The sequence below is a fragment of the Pelobates fuscus genome, chromosome 8 (genome assembly GCF_036172605.1).
Source record: "Pelobates fuscus isolate aPelFus1 chromosome 8, aPelFus1.pri, whole genome shotgun sequence".
Lineage (NCBI taxonomy): Eukaryota > Metazoa > Chordata > Amphibia > Anura > Pelobatidae > Pelobates > Pelobates fuscus.
Genome location: NC_086324.1, coordinates 37,520,197 through 37,540,380, shown reverse-complemented (window position 1 = coordinate 37,540,380; position 20,184 = coordinate 37,520,197). Strand labels below are relative to the sequence as shown.

The following is a 20,184-nucleotide window of genomic DNA, read 5'->3' as shown; positions in this document are numbered from 1 at the left end:
GTGTCCTTCACTACTGAATGATCTTCCACTACTTTGATCGTCTTCTGCTAGTGGCCGCAGTCAGGCAAAGGATCTTGGGAAGGCTTATCCCAAACAAATTAGGAGGAATGCACACCAGAGAGCACCATATCCTGTCACTACTGTTAGTATAGTTATGGAGCAGGCTTGCAAGTCTTAGAAGTAAACCCAAGGTTCCAAATGATTAAACACTTAGGAAGTGGTATTTGATATCTGTTAAGTTGCATGTCTCACTCTAGTTAAACACTAATTAAAGGACAACTGTCATAACATGTTCACTTCTTGTTTTTAAAAGTTTTTTTACATTTAATGAAATGTAATTATATTTTTCAACATCGTGTATTGATTTGTTTGAAAAAAGTTCACTTTTTTATCTGGCTAAGCTGCCATGTTTGGTCAGACTCTACTGTTATCTGACCACTTACTGCTCAACATAACTTGCTGCTGCTGTAATTGTTCTGTGTACAACTGCAGCAACGGCCAAGCCAGGTTGAGGAGCTGTTGGTCAGATAAAAGTAGAGTCTATTCTGTGTTTTTTTTTATCTCCTTTTTCTATATGCTACAAATTATTCAAATGACCAACCTACTGTTATTGGAAGAAAAGCCTAACTACCTCTAAAAAGCCTTGTTTCATCCCAAGGATCATCAACACATCCATAGACAGGGATTATACCATCCAGGCGCATATATCTGGAGCTGAATATAAGCTCCCGAAAATTAGCGTGGGAATACCATCACAGGCGCTGCTTTCTGACCCTATTGTTCACACCAATCGTATCACCAGAAAAGAAGAGACTCTGGTTTTTGGGAAGTTCAGCAGCCACACACTACAAAAGTAGGGTCTGACCCAAAATGACTTCTCAGCCCAAAAATGAAATACATCATTTAAAGAATATTATTAAATTTTTATAATGAACTAATTTTAATAATGAAAAGTGAAAAAAGAGAGCAGTTGTATTTTAAGCTCTGTGTCTGAGCATTGTCTAAGGATTTGCATGAGCAAAAAAAAAAAAAAAAACAGGAGTCATATACAAAGGAGCTCACCATGAAACGCCTTTTGGCTAAAAACTCAAATTGGGTTGAAAACAAGAAACAGTGTCTACATCATGATTATAGATCCTTTATTTGCAATAATTGTCTCATTTTCTCTCTAGCCATTTAATCAACCTTACATATAACAGAAAATGAGCATCTGGCTAAAAGTCACATATGTGTCTGTGGGCGTTAATGCTAAAAGTGTTGTTTTGAAATCTATATTTTGCATAAGGTAATCGTTTAGAAATTGCAGCCCATAACTAAAATTAGATTAGCAATAATAGATTGAAAATCTAAGCGCTTGTAAGCAGAGAACGGTCTCAATATGTTTACATTTATCACATCTACTGTCAGTGAGATAGCTCAGTGGGCTAATGCATCATCAGGAGAATCTGTTCAAGCCTTGGGGGTTGCAGGTTCAAATCCTAGCAGGGTTGACTCACTCCTACACCCTTCTGAGGTAGATGAAATGGGTACTGTTAAATTGGGTAATAGTAAAATTGGCAAATGTAACATCCTTAGGATGTACTTGGTAACCAGAGTAATCTGCATCTTTCCTGGTTAAATACTTTGTTGTTATTACTGCATTTTTTCAATTCTGCAATATATACTCAGTAGCTCTACAATTAACAAATAAGATGCATGTAAAATATAAAAAGCTACATAAAATAATAATTAATAAAACATCAAAGTGTGAATTCTCGAAATTGAATCAAAAAAGCCACCCATCATCACAAGTATGTTTTGCATTCTCTTTGCATTTTATATAATTCTACAACATTCTCTTCATCTATCACATCTATCATATTTTCTTTTTTTTTTAAATGCACTGGGTGAAAGGTATGAAAGTACTCTGTCCTAACAAAGTGGAGGAGTAAACAGCGGAATGTTCCTGGTGATGGCTTCCTAGGTGACTGCCTCATTTTAGTACTTTATCATTCATTAGGAATATTTTGATAAAGCTCCCTTTATATATCTTGCATAAGCTGTAAAAGGTTTATGAATTTTGACCATGACACAAATAGCTAAATTAATCTGCGGCATTATACTGTACTGAAAGAATCATAGTGTAATTACTGCTTGATAATATATTGCTAATTAACTATAACTAATTAACGGAAGCGCAGTATGCTTTTATACCGCGTAACAGACTGGAGAGTCTGGACACCTATAAGTGCTGGATAATAACACTGCATGTTTGAGATTCAGGATGAATTCTAAACCAGATTTATTAGAACATTCCATCGGTTTTGAACCTGCCCAGAAAAGAAATCCTATTTATTTACATTTCAGCTGATCATTAAAGGGAGGGAAATTACTTTTATTCATGTGATTTTATTATCTACTGTACATAAAGTTGCCAATTGCACAGCATACCTCTTCTTGCACTAATCATAATTGGTTTAACAGAGTGAGTCATTGCCTGTCTACCTCATTTCTATGTTGATTAGGCTACTCCTAATGGATTTAGTGTGTACTGAAAGAAAGAAAAAAGCAAACGGTACTGCTAGAGAATTAAAATTAGATTTAAAAATGATGCTAACATTCTGTAGCAAATCCAAGACAGATCTATAGCTGTAAAATCTCCTTACAGGGAACCTGTTATGAACAACAGTATTTTTGTTCTTTTTCAAGAGCATCAAATTCCATCTATACGTTGTGGTAACATGCGCTGCGGTTGCTTTGGTAACTCCCTAACCAATGGTTCTAGAGCAGGCTAAGGAATATAGAAATAAAGTGACTGAGAACATCGAGGAGGAGACTTGTCATGCCTGGGGAAGCATCCTGAAGCAGGGCAAATCAGAAACAACTGCGGGATGAGTGAAGGACGACCGAAGGTGGGACAATGAAGTCTGTGACAAGTTTATTTTAAAGGAACACTATAGCATTAGAATTACAAATCTATATTCCTAACACTATAGTGCTCATGTACTTAGTTATACATAGGTTCTACACATGTGTGCTATAAAAATTAAATTTAAAATAGGGTTTACTCACCTTTTTCCAGCACCAAGCTGCGGTACTGCTCACTTCTCTGCAGCATGGCTTCCTACTGTGATGGTCCATTCCAATGGTCCTTATAGAGAAGCATTTGGGACCTGACCTGCTGAATCTGGTCCTATTAGCTGTAGTATCACATTACTTAGTCAGTGCAACATAAGTGCCTCTATTGGCATTAATAGTTAAACCTACAGGACCATTGCGCAAAGACCTCATATGCAGCAGACTGTCGTGTACTGTCTGTTCTGACACCTTTCTATGATGGCCAACATTCATTTTTTCAGTAATTTGAGCAACAGTAGCTCTTCTGTGTGATTAGACAAGATGGGCTGGCTTTCGCTCCCCATGTGCATCAATGAGCCTTGGGCACCCATGACCCTGACGCTGGTACACAGGTTGATCAGTGTAGTCTTAATGATCATATGGAATTGGATTATTATGTTCTATTAAAAGTAAAGGTGTGAAAAAATAATATTACATTCAGAAATTCACACTTTTTACCCAGCATCTAGGCACTTCTATCTTAGCTCCTGTCAACCATAGTTGTAAGCTCTGTAATTTGCACCTGGCAGTCAGCATAGAAAAAGCCCACAGAGAAGAGGAGAAATTAAACAATATTTCCATGTCTCCTCTTCACTTGTATTGTTTGCCCTGGTTTTGCCTTGTCTGAACTGAATTATGATAGAATTAGCTAGATCTTTGACATGTATATAAGAAAACGGATCATCGTCTCATGTAAAAAAAAAAAAAAGGTTAACGCATGTTATAGGTGATTTTCCATTTTTTTATGGCCACTCCGCAGATGTGGCCAAAATAGTAAAAAACAAAAAGTTAGCATTTAGTAATTATAAAAAACCCAGAGTGAGGAAGACAGAATGACCTATAAGATTAGGCAGAAAGAGGCTAAACAAGTTATAAGAGCTTCCAAATCACACACAGAAGAGAAAATAGCACAGTCAGTAAATAGGGGGACAAAACTTTTTTTAGATACATAAATGAGAAAAGAAAAGTAAAACAAGGATTAGTCAGATTAAAAACAAAAGAAGGAAGGTATGTAGATGAGGATAAAGGTCTAGCTGACTGCCTCAATGAATATTTTTGTTTGGTATTTACAGATGAAAATGAAGGAAAGGGACCTCAGTTAAGAAAAAGGATAAATGAGTCATTTATTACACGTGAGTTTACAGAGGAAGAGGTTCTATTTCAACTGTCAAAAGTGAAGACAAATAAGTCAACGTGACCTAATGGAATACACCCAAAGCTATTAAAAGAGCTTAGTGGTGTACTAGCAAAACCATTAACAGATTTATTTAACCAATCATTGATAACAGGAGTAGTCCCAGAAGATTGGAAGTTAGCGAATGTTGTGCACATTCACAAGAAAGGTAATAGGGAGGAGTCGGGCTATAGGCCAGTAAGCCTTACTTCAGTAGTGGGGAAAGTGATGGAAACCATGTTAAAGGATAGGATTGTTGAACATCTAAAAACACATGGATTTCAAGATCAGAGACAACATGGGTTTACTTCAGGGAGATCATGCCAAACTAATCTTATTGATTTTTTTGATTGGGTAACTAAAATTATAGATCAGGGTGGTGCAGTAGACATTGCTTACCTAGATTTCAGTAAGGCTTTCGACACTGTTGCACATAGAAGGCTTATCAATAAACTACAATCTTTGAGTTTGGATTCCAATATTGTTGAATGGGTAAGGCAGTGGCTGAGTGACAGGCAACAGAGGGTTGTAGTCAATGGAGTATTTTCGAAGCTTGGGCTTGTCACCAGTGGGGTACCTCAGGGATCTGTACTTGGACCCATTCTCTTTAATATTTTTATTAGTGATATTGCAGAAGGTCTTGATGGTAAGGTGTGTCTTTTTGCGGGTTGATGTTCCAGGAGGGATAAGCCAAATGGAAAATTAATTAGGTAAACTAGAAAAATGGTCAGAGTTGTGGCAACTGACATTTAATGTGGATAAGTGCAAGATAATGCATCTTGGACGTAAAAACCCAAGGGCAGAGTACAGAATATTTGATAGAGTCCTAACCTCAACATCTGAGGAAAGGGATTTAGGGGTGATTATTTCTGATGACTTAAAGGTAGGCAGATAATGTAATAGAGCAGCAGGAAATGCTAGCAGAATGCTTGGTTGTATAGGGAGAGGTATTAGCAGTAGAAAGAGGGAAGTGCTCATGCCATTGTACAGAACACTGGTGAGACCTCACTTGGAGTACTGTACACAGTACTGGAGACCCTATCTTCAAAAGGATATTGATACCTTAGAGAGAGTTCAAAGAAGGGCTACTAAACTGGTTCATGGATTGCAGGATAAAACTTACCAGGAAAGGTTAAAGGATCTTAACATGTATAGCTTGGAGGAAAGACGAGACAGGGGGGATATGATAGAAACATTTAAATACATAAAGGGAATCAACACAGTAAAGGAGGAGACTATATTTAAAAGAAGAAAAACTACCACAACAAGAGGACATAGTCTTAAATTAGAGGGACAAAGGTTTAAAAATAATATCAGGAAGTATTACTTTACTGAGAGGGTAGTGGATGCATGGAATAGCCTTCCAGCTGAAGTGGTAGAGGTTAACACAGTAAAGGAGTTTAAGCATGCATGGAATAGACATAAGGCTATCCTAACTATAAGATAAGGCCAGGGACTAATGAAAGTATTTAGAAAACTGGGCAGACTAGATGGGCCGAATGGTTCTTATCTGCCGTCACATTCTATGTTTCTATGTTTCTATGTTTCTATGTTTCTATGTTTAAATTCCAGAAAACTGACATGAGTTTACAACATATTAAAGGACCACTCTAGGCACCCAGACGACTTCAGCTTAATGAAGTGGTCTGGGTGCCAGGTCCCTCTAGGATTAACCCTTTTTTTTATAAACATAGCAGTTTCAGAGAAACTGCTATGTTTATAATGAGGGTTAATCCAGCCTCCAAATCCTCTAGTGGCTGTCTCATTGACAGCCGCTAGAGGCGCTTGCGTGCTTCTCACTGTGAAAATCACAGTGAGAGCACGCAAGCGTCCATAGGAAAGCATTGTAAATGCTTTCCTATGCGACCGGCTGAATGCGAGCGCGGCTCCTGCCGCGCATGCGCATTCAGCCGATGACGTCGCGATCAAGATGGAGAGGAGGAGGAAAGCTCCCCGCCCGGCGCTGGAAAAAGAGGTAAGTTTTTTTTTTTATTTTTTTTTTTTTTTTTTTTATTTATTTTTTTTTAAATTCTTTATTTTGGTTGTGCGTAGAGTAACATATAAAGTCACAGTGCCACAACAGCTGTGCGACTTGGAACAGTAAACAATAAACAGTTGGTAACATTGCGTGGCTTGTTATATCATACACATTTTTTTTTTTTTTTTTTTTTTAAAGAGGTCAGTTTAACCCCTTCCTCTCTCCAGAGCCGGGCGGGAGGGGGTCCCTGAGGGTGGGGGCACCCTCAGGGTACTCTAGTGCCAGGAAAACGAGTATGTTTTCCTGGCACTAGAGTGGTCCTTTAACATAATTACTAAAAAAGATTTGCCACCAGTGGTCTCCTACATATGTATTATAGCATTCCACCATCCTATACTGACCCTTCAGCTCCCTAAATCACATGTAAGATATGAAATATGCAATGAAGGTTAATTTACTTATCTGAAATCAATATAAAATTTGAATAAATTTATTAGAATTGATTAAGATATACTTGCGTTAAAATGCTTTGCATAATTTTATTTTGAAAACTATTGTACGTGACAAGGTTATGCATACAACGATCATTGTGTACATTATTTATAAAAAAAAAATGTTAAATATACAAACAAAAATGCTCAGTATACTGTTATCCTGTGAATCTGGAATTGCAGGTAATTTTCCCCTCTTTTTATATTTTGTTAGGCACGTTTGAATCTACACGCGGTATAGATTTCAAGAATGAAACACCCACAGTGAACAGATCCCACAGTGACCCCACAGTGAACAGATCCAGAAGGTCATGGCTATTTTTAGATATACCAATTGGTTCATAGATTACTACATCCATCTTTGGACTTTAAGATTTAGGAGAACAATGAGTAATGAACAATGAAGAATAGGTTTATTTTTTTCTGTTTTGGTCTTTGTGGGGCAATCTAGCCACTATAGTGACTTCATCCCATTGAAGTGGTTATAATGACGTAGCACTTGACAGTCCATTTTGAAATGGTTTAACTCTTAAATGAGGGATTCAATGAACAAGCAACTTGGTCACTTTCTTCTCAGGTGGTTGCTTCCACAATGACTGCTCATGGCCTATCACAGCCTCCGATCACTGTTGTCAAAAACGAAGGGTCCAGGCACTCCAATGTATAAATAGGCAAATTTTATTGGACTCAAGTGTCCTGCTGGACACTAATATCAAAAAAGAAGGGTCCAGGCACTCCAATATATAAATAGGCACATTTATTGGACTCAAGTGTCCTGCTGAACACTTAACTACAATAAATTTGCCTATTTGTTTTAAATACTGATGACATTTAGGGGCTTGGTGCTGACCTCTGGTTCGAATGGAACCTCAGTTTATGGATTTGGAAGAGTGCAGTTACTGGTTTGGTTTTTCCAAACACTGATGTGGTTTGAGAATCTGACATGTATGGCATCTACATGTAATCAATTCATACTGTTAGCGCTCTACTTTATGGGAACTTGTAATAAAATGTTATTCAGATATCTTTCATAGCCTATACTAGTACCACATTTAAAAAACAAGGTTGTTTTTTTCTTATATAATACAACTCGGACATATTTGGAATCTGGACCTTGAGCAATTGACAAAAATTAAAACATTCCAACAACGTACTTGTGCTGTGGAGCTTTGACTTCTGGTTGAAGCTGCTGCTTGGTACATATCCATTCTTTCTTTCAGTGATAATGACTCTTGAAAATCTAAAGGTATAGTTCCACTCCGGGTGGTGTCCTCTTTTGATTGTCCTCTTTCACTTTTAGAGGAACCTAGAGAAGATGAGGTGGTACAATACAAAGAATATGGTCAGTATGAAAGATCCATACATTATCATTGAATGTGTTTAAAATATATTGATTTTGTAAAACATGTACATGCATTTCCTTTATATTATTAATCTTTATTTTCTAGGTAAACAGAAGAAGAATATTATTCAATATTTCATTTCAATTATTTATTTTAACAAGAACAGTAGATACAGTATATGAGCAGAATTTTACAACCAGCCTTCTAGCTTTTTTCCATTTAAAGAAGACAATCTTTAAAACTGCAGTAAACTCCTTACTTAAAGGACAACCGTCACCTCAAAAATATCTTTTACATAAACCTCAGATTAGGTATAAAAAACATGAAAAAATTACCCGTACCTTTAGTATATAGCAGGATCCCTAAGCGATATACATGCACCTCTGGTCATACATTATTTGAAAAGTGACAGTTAGTCTCTATGGTTTTCCCAGCTTCTGTGCATGAAGTGAAGAAGGAAATAGAGACTAACTGTCGCTTTTCACACACTGTCCAAACAAAGGTACATGTATATGGATGATGGATCTTATATTATATAATAAAGGTAGGGATGACTTTTTCTAGTTTTTTTTTTTACATATATTTCATTTAAAAATATATATATTTCCTTTCAATACTTGATGAAAGGATTATCATATCAAACTTACTTTTGAGGTGGCAGTTGTCCTTTAAAGATCATTCTAGTTCCTTTAGTTTGTTGGACTGCTTCGTCTACTGACACATCTTAGATATATATCTGTGAAAGTCACAGTTCCTAGCTGTTTGTCAATGAACTTCTTAGATTTTTTCCATATTATTAAATAGAAAGTCACCTTTATGGTCTGATATGCACATTAGATGTGCCTATAATAATAAAGAATCCCATCGGTTACGTTTGAGCTGATATCTCAATTGGTTAATTGTCAGGTCCTGGATTTATTATTACTATGCACAATCTCTTGTGGCATTTACAGCCAACCTGCAATGCCACCTCTGATAATTCATATATTTCTTTGTATAAGAGCTGACAAAATCTATACGAGACGTCATCAATTAATTTGCATTGTTCTGCAACCTCCTACATATACTCTTCCTATATACAATGATAGGCTACAACATTACAACCACTTGCCTAATGTCGTGTATGTCCTCTTGTGCTGTCAAAACACCTATGATGTGTAGAGGCATGGATTCCACAAGACTTCTAAATGTGTCCTATCATATCTGGCACCAAGACATTAGCAGCAGATACTGCAAGTTGTGAGGTGGGGCCTCCATGGATCGAATTTGTTGTTCCAACACATCCCACAGATGCTCGATCGGATTGAGATCTGAGGAATTTGGAGGCCAAGACAAAACTTTGAACTCTTTGTCATGTACTTCATACCGTTCTTGAACAAATTTTGCAGTGTAGAAGGGTGCAGTATCAGGCTAAAAGGGGCAGATGACAGGGAACACCATTGACATGAAGGGATCTGCAACAATCTCTAGGTAGGTGGCACATGACAAAAAAAATCCACATGAACGCCCATGACCCTGATGCCAGTTCACCAGTTGTCCTTCCTTGCAGCACGTTTGGTAGGTACTAACCACTGCATACAGGGAACAACCCACAAAATTTGCAGTTTTGGAGATGCTCTGACTGAGTCGCTGAGCAATTAGTATTTGGCCCTTGTCAAAGTCATTCAGCTCTTTTTGTTTGCCCATTGTTTCTGCTTCCAACTCATAAAATTCATCAACTGACTATTCGCATGTTGCCTAATATATTCCACTCATTGACAGGTGCCATTGTAATGATAAGATCACTATTATTCACTTCGCTGTCAGTGGTTTTAATGTTGTGACTGATCAGTTATATTCTCCTCTGTTTAACTCCTGAGACGTGAAGCTCTAACATATAGTGTTCCTATTTGTTATTACTCATATCTTAGGATTCCTGACTGCTAAAATACTGATTCATATCCATAATGTGAATATTCCTATATACTCATTTATTTAGTTGAAGTTAGTTCCAATACTTTTAGGGCTGGCATACTTGCATTGCTTAACCCTTGAGAATGAGTGGTGGAAGAAACACAAGATATGAAAGTCAAATATGTAAAATCTAAAGCATGGATGTAAAATGATACTACTAGGGGAGGTAGAGGTTGGAAAACCAATTATAGAAAATAAGAAATAAACTAGCCATTATAAATGAGATGGATTTGGGAGAACATAAAAAATGATGAAAGAAAAAAAAAAGAGGAGTATCAAGAAGGCAGCAGAGAAACCAGAAGAGACTGGTTAAGGCTAAAATAGACAGAAGAAAACAAATAAATAGCAGGAGACTGGCAAAGCGAAGAACTGTGGTGGAGAGAGAATGGGAAAGGAGAGCAATAATACTAGATGATGACATACTATTTACAAATCATTTAATAAGCCCTACAAGCAAGACATTATCTTCTTGTTTAAAGCGGCACTGTCACTATCTGGGGTCTTTGCAGAATTGTCAATGACCCCCGACAATGACATAGTCACTGGGGGTCCAGTGGCTTGGTGGGGAACTAAAAGATAAGTTTTACTTACCTGAACCTGTCCCTTGTGGGTGCCATCATCTTCTCCCAGTGGGTGCTCTTCAACTTGTGGCACTTCAGCGCCATGAGCCGATATCACTGCAATGCTCTTGCGCATGTGCGAGAGCACAGCATTGAGGTTTATGGTGGATCCCGTGAGACTGTGCGATCTTCCATAGACAGAGCCTATTCCATGCAACTAACACTGGTGACTAGTGATGTCGCGAACACAAACTTTTCGGGCGAACCGCCATAGACTTCAATGGGCAGGCGAATTTTAAAACCCACAGGGACTCTTTCTGGCCACAATAGTGATGGAAAAGTTGTTTCAAGGGGACTAACACCTGGACTGTGGCATGCCGGAGGGGGATCCATGGCAAAACTCCCATGGAAAATTACACAGTTGATGCAGAGTCTGGTTTTAATCCATAAAGGGCATAAATCACCTAACATTCCTAAATCACAATGGATATGGATTGACACCTGACATATGACATATTGACACCTTGACATATGGATTGACACCTGTCCTCAGAGACCCTGATACACACTGACACAGAGCAGAATAGGGACTGTTCCCCCTACATAGGGTCACTTGGCAGATACGGATTGACACCTGTCCTCAGGGACCCTGATACACACTGACACAGAGCAGAATAGGGACTGTTCCTCCTACATATGGTCACTTGGCAGGTATGGATTGACACCTGTCCTCAAAGACCCTGATACACACTGACACAGAGCAGAATAGGGACTGTTCCCCCTACATAGGGTCACTTGGCAGATATGGATTGACACCTACCCTAATGATCCCTGATACACACTGACACAGAGCACAATAGGGACTGTTCCCCCTACATAGGGTCACTTGGCAGATATGGATTGACACCTATCCTAATGATCCCTGATACACACTGACACAGAGAGAATAGGGACTGTTCCCCCTACATAGGGTCACTTGGCAGATATGGATTGACACCTATCCTAATGATCCCTGATACACACAGACACAGAGCAGAATAGGGACTGTTCCCCCTACATAGGGTCACTTGGCAGATATGGATTGACACCTGTACTCAGGGACCCTGATACACACTGACACAGAGCAGAATAGGGACTGTTCCTCCTGCATAGGGTCACCCCAAGGCAGCCCAAGGCAGCTCTTCTCATCAGGCCTTTTTTAGTTGAATGTATCGCCCACTGTCAGTCCCTTCGGGATCCATCCCTTATTCATCTTAATAAAGGTGAGGTAATCTAGACTTTTTTGACCTAGGCGACTTCTCTTCTCAGTGACAATACCTCCTGCTGCACTGAAGGTCCTTTCTGACAGGACATTTGAAGCGGGGCAGGCCAGAAGTTCTATTGCAAATTGGGATAGCTCAGGCCACAGGTCAAGCATGCACACCCAGTAGTCAAGGGGTTCATCGCTCCTCAGAGTGTCGATATCTGCAGTTAAGGCGAGGTAGTCTGCTACCTGTCGGTCGAGTCGTTCTCTGAGGGTGGATCCCGAAGGGCTGTGGTGATGCGTAGGACTTAAAAAGCTCCGCATGTCCTCCATCAACAACACGTCTTTAAAGAGTCCTGTCCTTGCCGGCGTGGTCGTGGGAGGAGGAGGATGACTTTCACCTCTTCCCCTGTTAGATTCCCGTTGTGCTGTGACATCACCCTTATACGCTGTGTAAAGCATACTTTTTAATTTATTTTGCAAATGCTGCATCCTTTCCGACTTGTTGTAATTTGGTAACATTTCAGCCACTTTCTGCTTATACCGGGGGTCTAGTAGCGTGGACACCCAGTACAGGTCGTTCTACTTCAGCCTTTTTATACAAGGTTCCCTCAACAAGCACGACAGCATGAAAGACCGCATTTGCACAAGGTTGGATGCCGAGCTACTCATTTCCCGTTCCTCCTCCTCAGTGATCTCAATGAAGGTATGTTCCCCCCAGCCACGTACAACACCACGGGTACCAGATGGGTGACAACGAGCACCCTGGGATTTCTGTTGTGGTCGGTCCTCCTCCTCCTCCTCAAAGCCACATTCCTCCTCTGACTTCTTTTCCTCACAATCCTCTTCCACCGTTGCCTCTGGTCCAGCAAGGGATGCTGATAAGGCTGTTTCTGGTGGTGATGGTGACCACAACTCTTCCTCTTCACGCTCATCTATGGCCTGATCCAGCACTCTTCGCAGGGCACGCTCCAGGAAGAAAACAAATGGTATGATGTCGCTGATGGTGCCTTCGGTGCAACTGACTAGGTTTGTCACCTCCTCAAAAGGACGCATGAGCCTACAGGCATTGCGCATGAGCGTCCAGTAACGTGGCAAAAAAATTTCCAGCTCCCCAGACGCTGTCCTAGCACCCCGGTCATACAAATATTCATGAATGGCTTTTTCTTGTTGGAGCAGGCGGTCGAACATTAGGAGTGTTGAAGTCCAACGTGTCGGGCTGTCGCAAATCAAGCGCCTCACTGGCATGTTGTTTCGCCGCTAGATATCTGCAAAGTGCGCCATGGCCGTGTAGGAACGCCTGAAATGGCCACACACCTTCCTGGCCTTCTTCAGGACATCCTGTAAGCCTGTGTACTTATGCACAAAGCGTTGTACGATCAGATTACACACATGTGTCATGCACGGTGATTGTGCTGCTTCAAGTGTATTTATGCCGTAGGTGATAGAGATGACAATGCCTATATCTCATTTGGAGGTACTTTTCTCAGACCTAATGCTGCTTCTTCAAACCCTAACATTTCCAAATCATTCTAAAAACGGCAAGTTAATAAAAAACATGATGCTGTCAGAATGCAGTTCTGATCATGTGATATATTTGTAATATTAATTTGGAACCCTCAACATTTGCTGTATGCTGAGCTAATTTTTTACAAGTCCTAGCAAAACATTTTCCGTAACTACAGCTGGTAATTTGGACATCAGAAAAATTATTCTTTCGACCGTGCTTTCTTATTAATTTTCTTCAAACTAAAAGCATTAGGAAATATCCCAAAGGAATATTATGATGTGTAAAGATAATTTGTGATAACAAGATATTTTCCTTAGTGGATACTCTTGTAATTTCTCATTTATTCTACAGCTCATCAATAATTTGCATAAATTGCTATTTTGACAGTTCAAAATTCTTCACCTCGGTTTTTAAATTAGTTTAGTGCTCTTGCAATTTTCCTATTGTAGAAGTTTAAGATGATACATAATAGGATACTAATTTCAAAAGAAAACAGTAACTGAGTAGCTACATTCTCATTATTTTTCAGTAATGTACAAAACGTTATTGTATACATGTAAGAAATGCACGTAATATTATAGTTATTAAAATAATTTCAACCGTGTCTTAACCCATTTTATTTTGATACTTTGTTACAAAAGTCGATCTTGGAAAGATAGTTTCAGTAAAAATGTACACATTGGTATATATAGTCAAGGATTTTGAGAAGGAGGATGAACTTTGGGAAACAAGAGCAGGTCTGTGTAAATCAAACTGTAAAGCTATTCCAGTGCACCATATTGTAGATATGTGCAATTCATTTCATTCTGAATGTGAATTCAGATGAATTTCGGGCAATGCAGACATTTGGATGCTTTTGAATGTCTGAAGTGTAAACCTTAGAGTGGCCGGGCTAAGCACACACAGAATAGTCAGGAGACAAGCCGAGTAAGGGGAACCAGAAGACAGGATAACGAGAAACAAGCCGAGGTCAAAGGGTAGGAGAAAGTCACAAAGTCAGATTAACAAGCCAGAGAGTACGTAGCCAGAAACACAAGTTCAGTATCAATACTAGTAAGCGAAGACCACAACAGGGCAGGGAGGAACAGGAAAGGTAAGTATTTAAACCATTAGATCAATTCTGATTGGATAATTTCCAATCAGAAATAGTAATCACATGTGGGAGATATCTAAACCTCCCACTGCGATTGAGGCACTGTGCCTTTAACGCCGGGTCAGGTGGCTGACCGCCGCGTGTACAAGACTGGGCGGTCCCCCAGCGTTCAGCATCATGCATGCTGCCGCTGGGGGACGGAAAGGAGGACGCGGACGGCATCCGAGGCTGAGAGGATGCCGCCCAGCAAGCGTATGCCGGGAAAGGACCCGCGGACGGCTGGAGGGTGAGAGCCGCGAGCGGAGTGCAGCCTCCCCTCGCAGCCGCCCGCGGGATCCTGACACCGAATAGCCGAAGTGCCGAATTGCCGAAGTGCCAAATATTTTTTCTTACCTGAATTTCCAAACCAAACCAAATTTTTTGCCCATGCACATTCCTACCATATTGCATTTCAGGGAAAATCTGAACATGGTTTTGTAGTTCAGTTTAAAGTGTTACCATCATGGTTCTATATTTATTTAGCAAATAGAGAGGACATTCAGTATATACATTGTGCAAGCAGAACTGCTAACAAATGTATAGATCTTTCAGTAAATCTCGAAAAAAAATAACAAGGCGCTAAGATAATAAAGATATTGAATTGAGTGACAAGGAAGAAAAAAAGTACCCTCCCACAGTCTCCTGTGCCCTGCTATAGAAACTAATGTCTCATTATTTCCAACCGAGGGTAGTAAAAGAGTGAAAGACGTAATTCTGTTTTGATTCAGGTGTGCTGGCAATTAACCCATAGTGTTGCCACTAGGCATGGGTTGGTTGTTAAATTAGTGTAAACATGCCTCCCAAGTGTCCCTATTTAGAGCGGACAGTCCTTATTTTGGACCCAAATCCTTCTGTCCCTCTTATCTTTCTCTCATGTCCCTCTTTTCTAGGAGCTCCATATTGTTGGTGTGTCTGAGTGTATACAGGGCTCTACAGCAATACTGCTCACAGTAATGTGTCTCTAAACTACAATAAATTAGTTCAGAGTTCAGTCGTATAAATAATAAGTCTTATTTAAAGTTGCATTTCAGTCCTATAAATTTTTATAAGTAAGTCACTGAACAGTTCTCTATACAGCCCTGCCCATGGCCATAGCCCCAGTCACATCCCTAAAATGAAAGTGTTCCCCTTTGTCCATTTGAAATGCTGGGAGGCATGGTGTAACATCCAAAAAACACAGAATGCGGAGCCAGCTGCAGAGCAGGAGAGGAGGTAAGTAGTGAAATGGAATCTCTTAAAGGATTAAAAGATATAATATATCACCAGATATCATACTTTTTCAATGATAAAAAACAATGATAGAAAGTATGTTAGAGAATATGTTACAAGTAAACATGAACCTGTTATGAATTGTACACTTTAAATCAAAATTTACAGTAGATTGACACTAAACTAGTGATTTTACCAAGGCAGACTGGACACATACAGGAACAAAAGGTTGTGAAGGGTGGTAGATTAAATTAATTGTGAATTTAACAACTACAACCAGATCTGACAATGTTTTCTAAATTGCACCAGTATTAAAATCTTCAGGGGCAATTATTGATAAAAAAAAAATATCATACGCAATTAATCCTACTAGCCAATAAGAGCGGTGGACTGTTTAGCACACTGGTCCAGATACTTATTGTGCTATGAAGTGGGCATAATGGTTTGTATTGCATAACATTATTGAACATTATTGAACATTATTGAATATATATTTATATATATATATATATATATATATATATATACACACACACACACACACACACACACACACACATATATATATAAATAATAATACATTTCTAGTTAACAGAAACTGTTAACAAAGGCAATTTTTGAGCAGCATAGTAATAGTTAAAGGCCACTTAAGGAGAGAATGCTGTTTGGAATTATAAGTAAATATTCCTGTAACTGTAATAAGTTAAACCTTAGTTTCAGTATGAACACTCAGGGAAAGATATGTGACCTTACCCATGCTCTTTCTCAAATGACTGTCAAAAGCATTTTTCTTTCTATGTACTAATGTTCGCTTTGCTCAGAATATACTTAGGAAGTGAAATGAGCAAACGGAAATTAAATAGCTACACTTTCTGAAAATTAATATAATTTAACTTATATCAGCAGTAGGAGGATCACATGAGAAATGCAAAATGTTCTCTTTTCTTTTCAAAGCTGCAGTTGTGTGTTTTATACTATAGTTTTCTGAATAATGTATCAACCATGACACACTGTGAGTTATGATGTAAATAATTACAATAACAATTACACAGAAATACAACAAAAAGCAGTTGGGCATTTGCTTGGTATAGCATATAATGAGAGAATAGTGTGTCGGGAGGAACAGAAGAACGTGTAAGATGTTCCAACTGATAGCAAGCTGCTGGTTAAGTATATTTACTTACAAACCTCTTACAAAGGTTAAGTTTTATAATTTACGAAACAACAGTGATAAGGTGATAAATTACCCTTTTATTGGCTCTGTTTGGCCATAGCAGGGATAGATACTTTTTTATTTTATTTTGTGGAACAAGATTCCTTCCGCATTGGCTTAATGTAGATGTGGGCAATAGACAACTCTAGTGTATTCCATTAATATAAACAAGTCATATCAGTTACATTATAGCCATCATGTAACACAAAGCAATACTAATACAGTCCAAAGGTTCACTTGTTAAAACTAGAGGGTTTAATTGCAGCTACACTCTTCGCCAGTCATATTTTATACATACTAAGTAGCCTGTAGAGTATGCTTCCTGCAATTTCATTACTGCAATGTGGCATTGGTATGCTGAACCTGTCAAAACAGGCAAGTAAATAAAGGTATTGTTGGTATTATTCTGTCAGCTGAAAAGTTTATGTCAATAGAGCCTGAAAAAAAATAAAAATAATCTTACATATATACGAAAATGTGTTGCTGACCAACAACTGCACTTAAATAATGTGTGAATATTTCTATATACCTTTAACTTGAGGTCATCTTTAATATGAAAGGGCAAATGTAGTTATTGCTAGATTTCAAGCTTTGTAGTTGGATTGGATTGCCTCAAACAGATCTCAAACTTGGTTCTAGTTCTTAAAGTGTATGTAATTATATGTAGTCAAATAAATGTACTTGTTTAAAAAGGCCAATGTACACATTGCACACAAAACTGGTATCAGATGTATTAAAAACAATACTATCTTTATGGGTGTAATTCTATTAAGAGTGATCTGCGATGGTCAAATAGTGATGGCTGGAAGGGTGAGTCAGAGCATCTCCAAAACAGCAAGTCTTGTGGGGTGTTCCAAGTATGTAGTGGTTAGTACCTACCAAAAATGGTGCAAAGAAGGACAACTGGTGAACTGACGTCAGGGTCGTGGATGGCCAAGACTCATCGATGAACATGGGGGCCAAAGGCTAACCCATGAAGTCCACTCACATAAAAGAGCTACTGTAGCTCAAATTACTTAAACGTGTACTGCTGACCATGATAGAAAGGTGTCAGAATGCACAGTGCGTTGCATTTTGCTGCGAATTGAGCTGCGTAGCTGCAGACCGGTCAAAGTGGTCATGATGACCCCTGTCCATGATAGTCAGTGCAAGTTGCCTGGTCTGATTAATCAAATTTTTTTTTAAGATTAGGTGGATAGACAGACGCTTGTGCATCGTTTACCTGGGAAAGAGATGGCAGCAGGATGCACTATAGAAAGGAGGCAGGCTTTTCTTCTGGAAAATCATGTGGATGTTACTTTGACATGTGCCACATACCTAGAGATTTTTGTAGACCATGTACACCCCATCATTGTAATGGTGTTCTCTGATCTGCTGATAATGCTTGGTGCCGGGTTACACAGGACACATTACGAGGCCTTGTGGAGTCCAGCATCAGAGCTCTTTTGGTAGCACGAGGGAGACCCACATGATATTAGGCAAATGGTTTTAATGTTGTGACTGAACACTGTATGACCGAGTTTTTAAGGCAGGTGAAGTCCCTCTAGTGGCTGTCAGAAGGCAACCACTAGAATTGGACTTAACTCTGCAATATAAACATTGCAGGGTTAAAATGCCAGGCCACTGAACCCAGGCATATTCATAGAGATATATTGTTTATCTGCATATCAAATGTTAAATTTGTTGGTCTGGTAAATCGTATAAGTTAAGACGAGCTTATCATGACAATTGTTCATTCTCCCAGACTGCATTGTGCATGCAATCAAAATACAGATGAAAAGTGAACTTCATAATCGAATATCAAGTTTTTCAGATATTCAGCTCAAGCAATATATAGATTAATTTAAATTATTCACTGACATGGAACGAGTCACCCACATATGTCTGTACAACAAGCCTACTTAACAGTGTGTGTTAATATTAATCACACTTTCCAGTTTTTATAAATAGTTCTAAACTGAACACAAACTCTTCACAGCCCTTAATATACCTTATATACCACTGCTTGACACCAGTACTTTCAACAATTTTTAAATCTTCTATAACAGAGGGTCAAGTATATGCGTTTTGATTGAGCTCAGTTTGAATATATTTACACTGGTCAAAGTCTCAGTGAGATTTGTTTGTCTGATTTAACCTATTTCTTTAGTCACTAAAACACATTTGAAAATTACCATAATTAGCTTAAAGTTGTATTGATTTAAAATGTAAGAAAAGGGTACTATTCACTATTTTTAAAGTAGATTAAAATGTAAAATATTTCTTAATTAATACCACCTGTAGGCTCAATAAAATAGGGTCCATGACAGCCAAGAGCAGCACACACTGGTATTAAGTCTATATGGCTGATGGTACTCTTATCTACTTGGTCAAAGGAACACAATTAAATATACACTGCCAAAAAGTATTTTTCAAATAGCTTTACTGGAAAAAAAAAAAAAAAAGATCAACAGATCCTCCATTGAGGAAGGAAGCATTTGGGTTACTCTGATAATGAGCAATTCTGGGGTACTTTTTTTTTATTTTTTAAAGGAGCCATCATTATCAAAACCCGTGGAATGTTCCATCCAATTGTTTCACACAGAACATGGTAACTTGCATCACACAGTATACTTCATATTTTTTCACTCCTATTAGACATTTTATAATGTAAGGGAATGGGGCAGGGAGTTTATTGGAAGCACATGGTAATGGCGCTAAGATTCGCACAGGTAATCACACATGTTCAAAACTGCAATACACATGTATCCATTTTTCCAGATACACACATACAGGTACACACTGAGATATATACTATATATGTTGTTATTAACAACCATTATGTTTACCTTTTGTAGACAGGAAGATGAGCACCCTGTGGGCCAGTGGGAGTGGACTGGAACACCTACTGTTCACCTATACCAGTACAAGGGGAGTCACATTTTAATCTGGTAAAGGTCCGTCTGCATGGCAGATTTTCAGAACAGTTAATTTAGGGAGTGAGGCAACATTGTGTTATGTGGACCACGTTGACTCTATTATTTGAGTAGGCTTCTGGCAAGATAAATGCTTGTTTTCCCCTGATGGTGGCCCTAAGACACACTATTATGAGCTTTACTCATGATAGTATATATATGTCAAGGGTGGAATAAGACTATAGAGACATGAGTGGAGTTTGGAGTATATAAGGTTTTGCTGTCGGTTCAAGCCCCTGATACCTTTGGAACCTAGCAACTTTCCTGTTATCATCCTTATTCTGAAGGTTTGAGAGTTGGTATAATTTTGAATCAGAGGAACTATTTG

General features: G+C 38.7%; 1 protein-coding gene across 1 annotated transcript in view; it reads right to left on the bottom strand.

The window, feature by feature from the left end:
• Positions 1–20,184, bottom strand: part of XIRP2 (xin actin binding repeat containing 2) — an 85,110-nt gene that overhangs the window by 40,215 nt on the left and 24,711 nt on the right. Inside the window, exon 2 of the mRNA XM_063429694.1 lies at positions 7,894–8,045. Within this exon, the coding sequence (XP_063285764.1) occupies positions 7,894–7,947 (54 nt within the window). The 5' untranslated portion in view covers positions 7,948–8,045. The remainder of the gene's footprint in view (positions 1–7,893; positions 8,046–20,184) is intronic.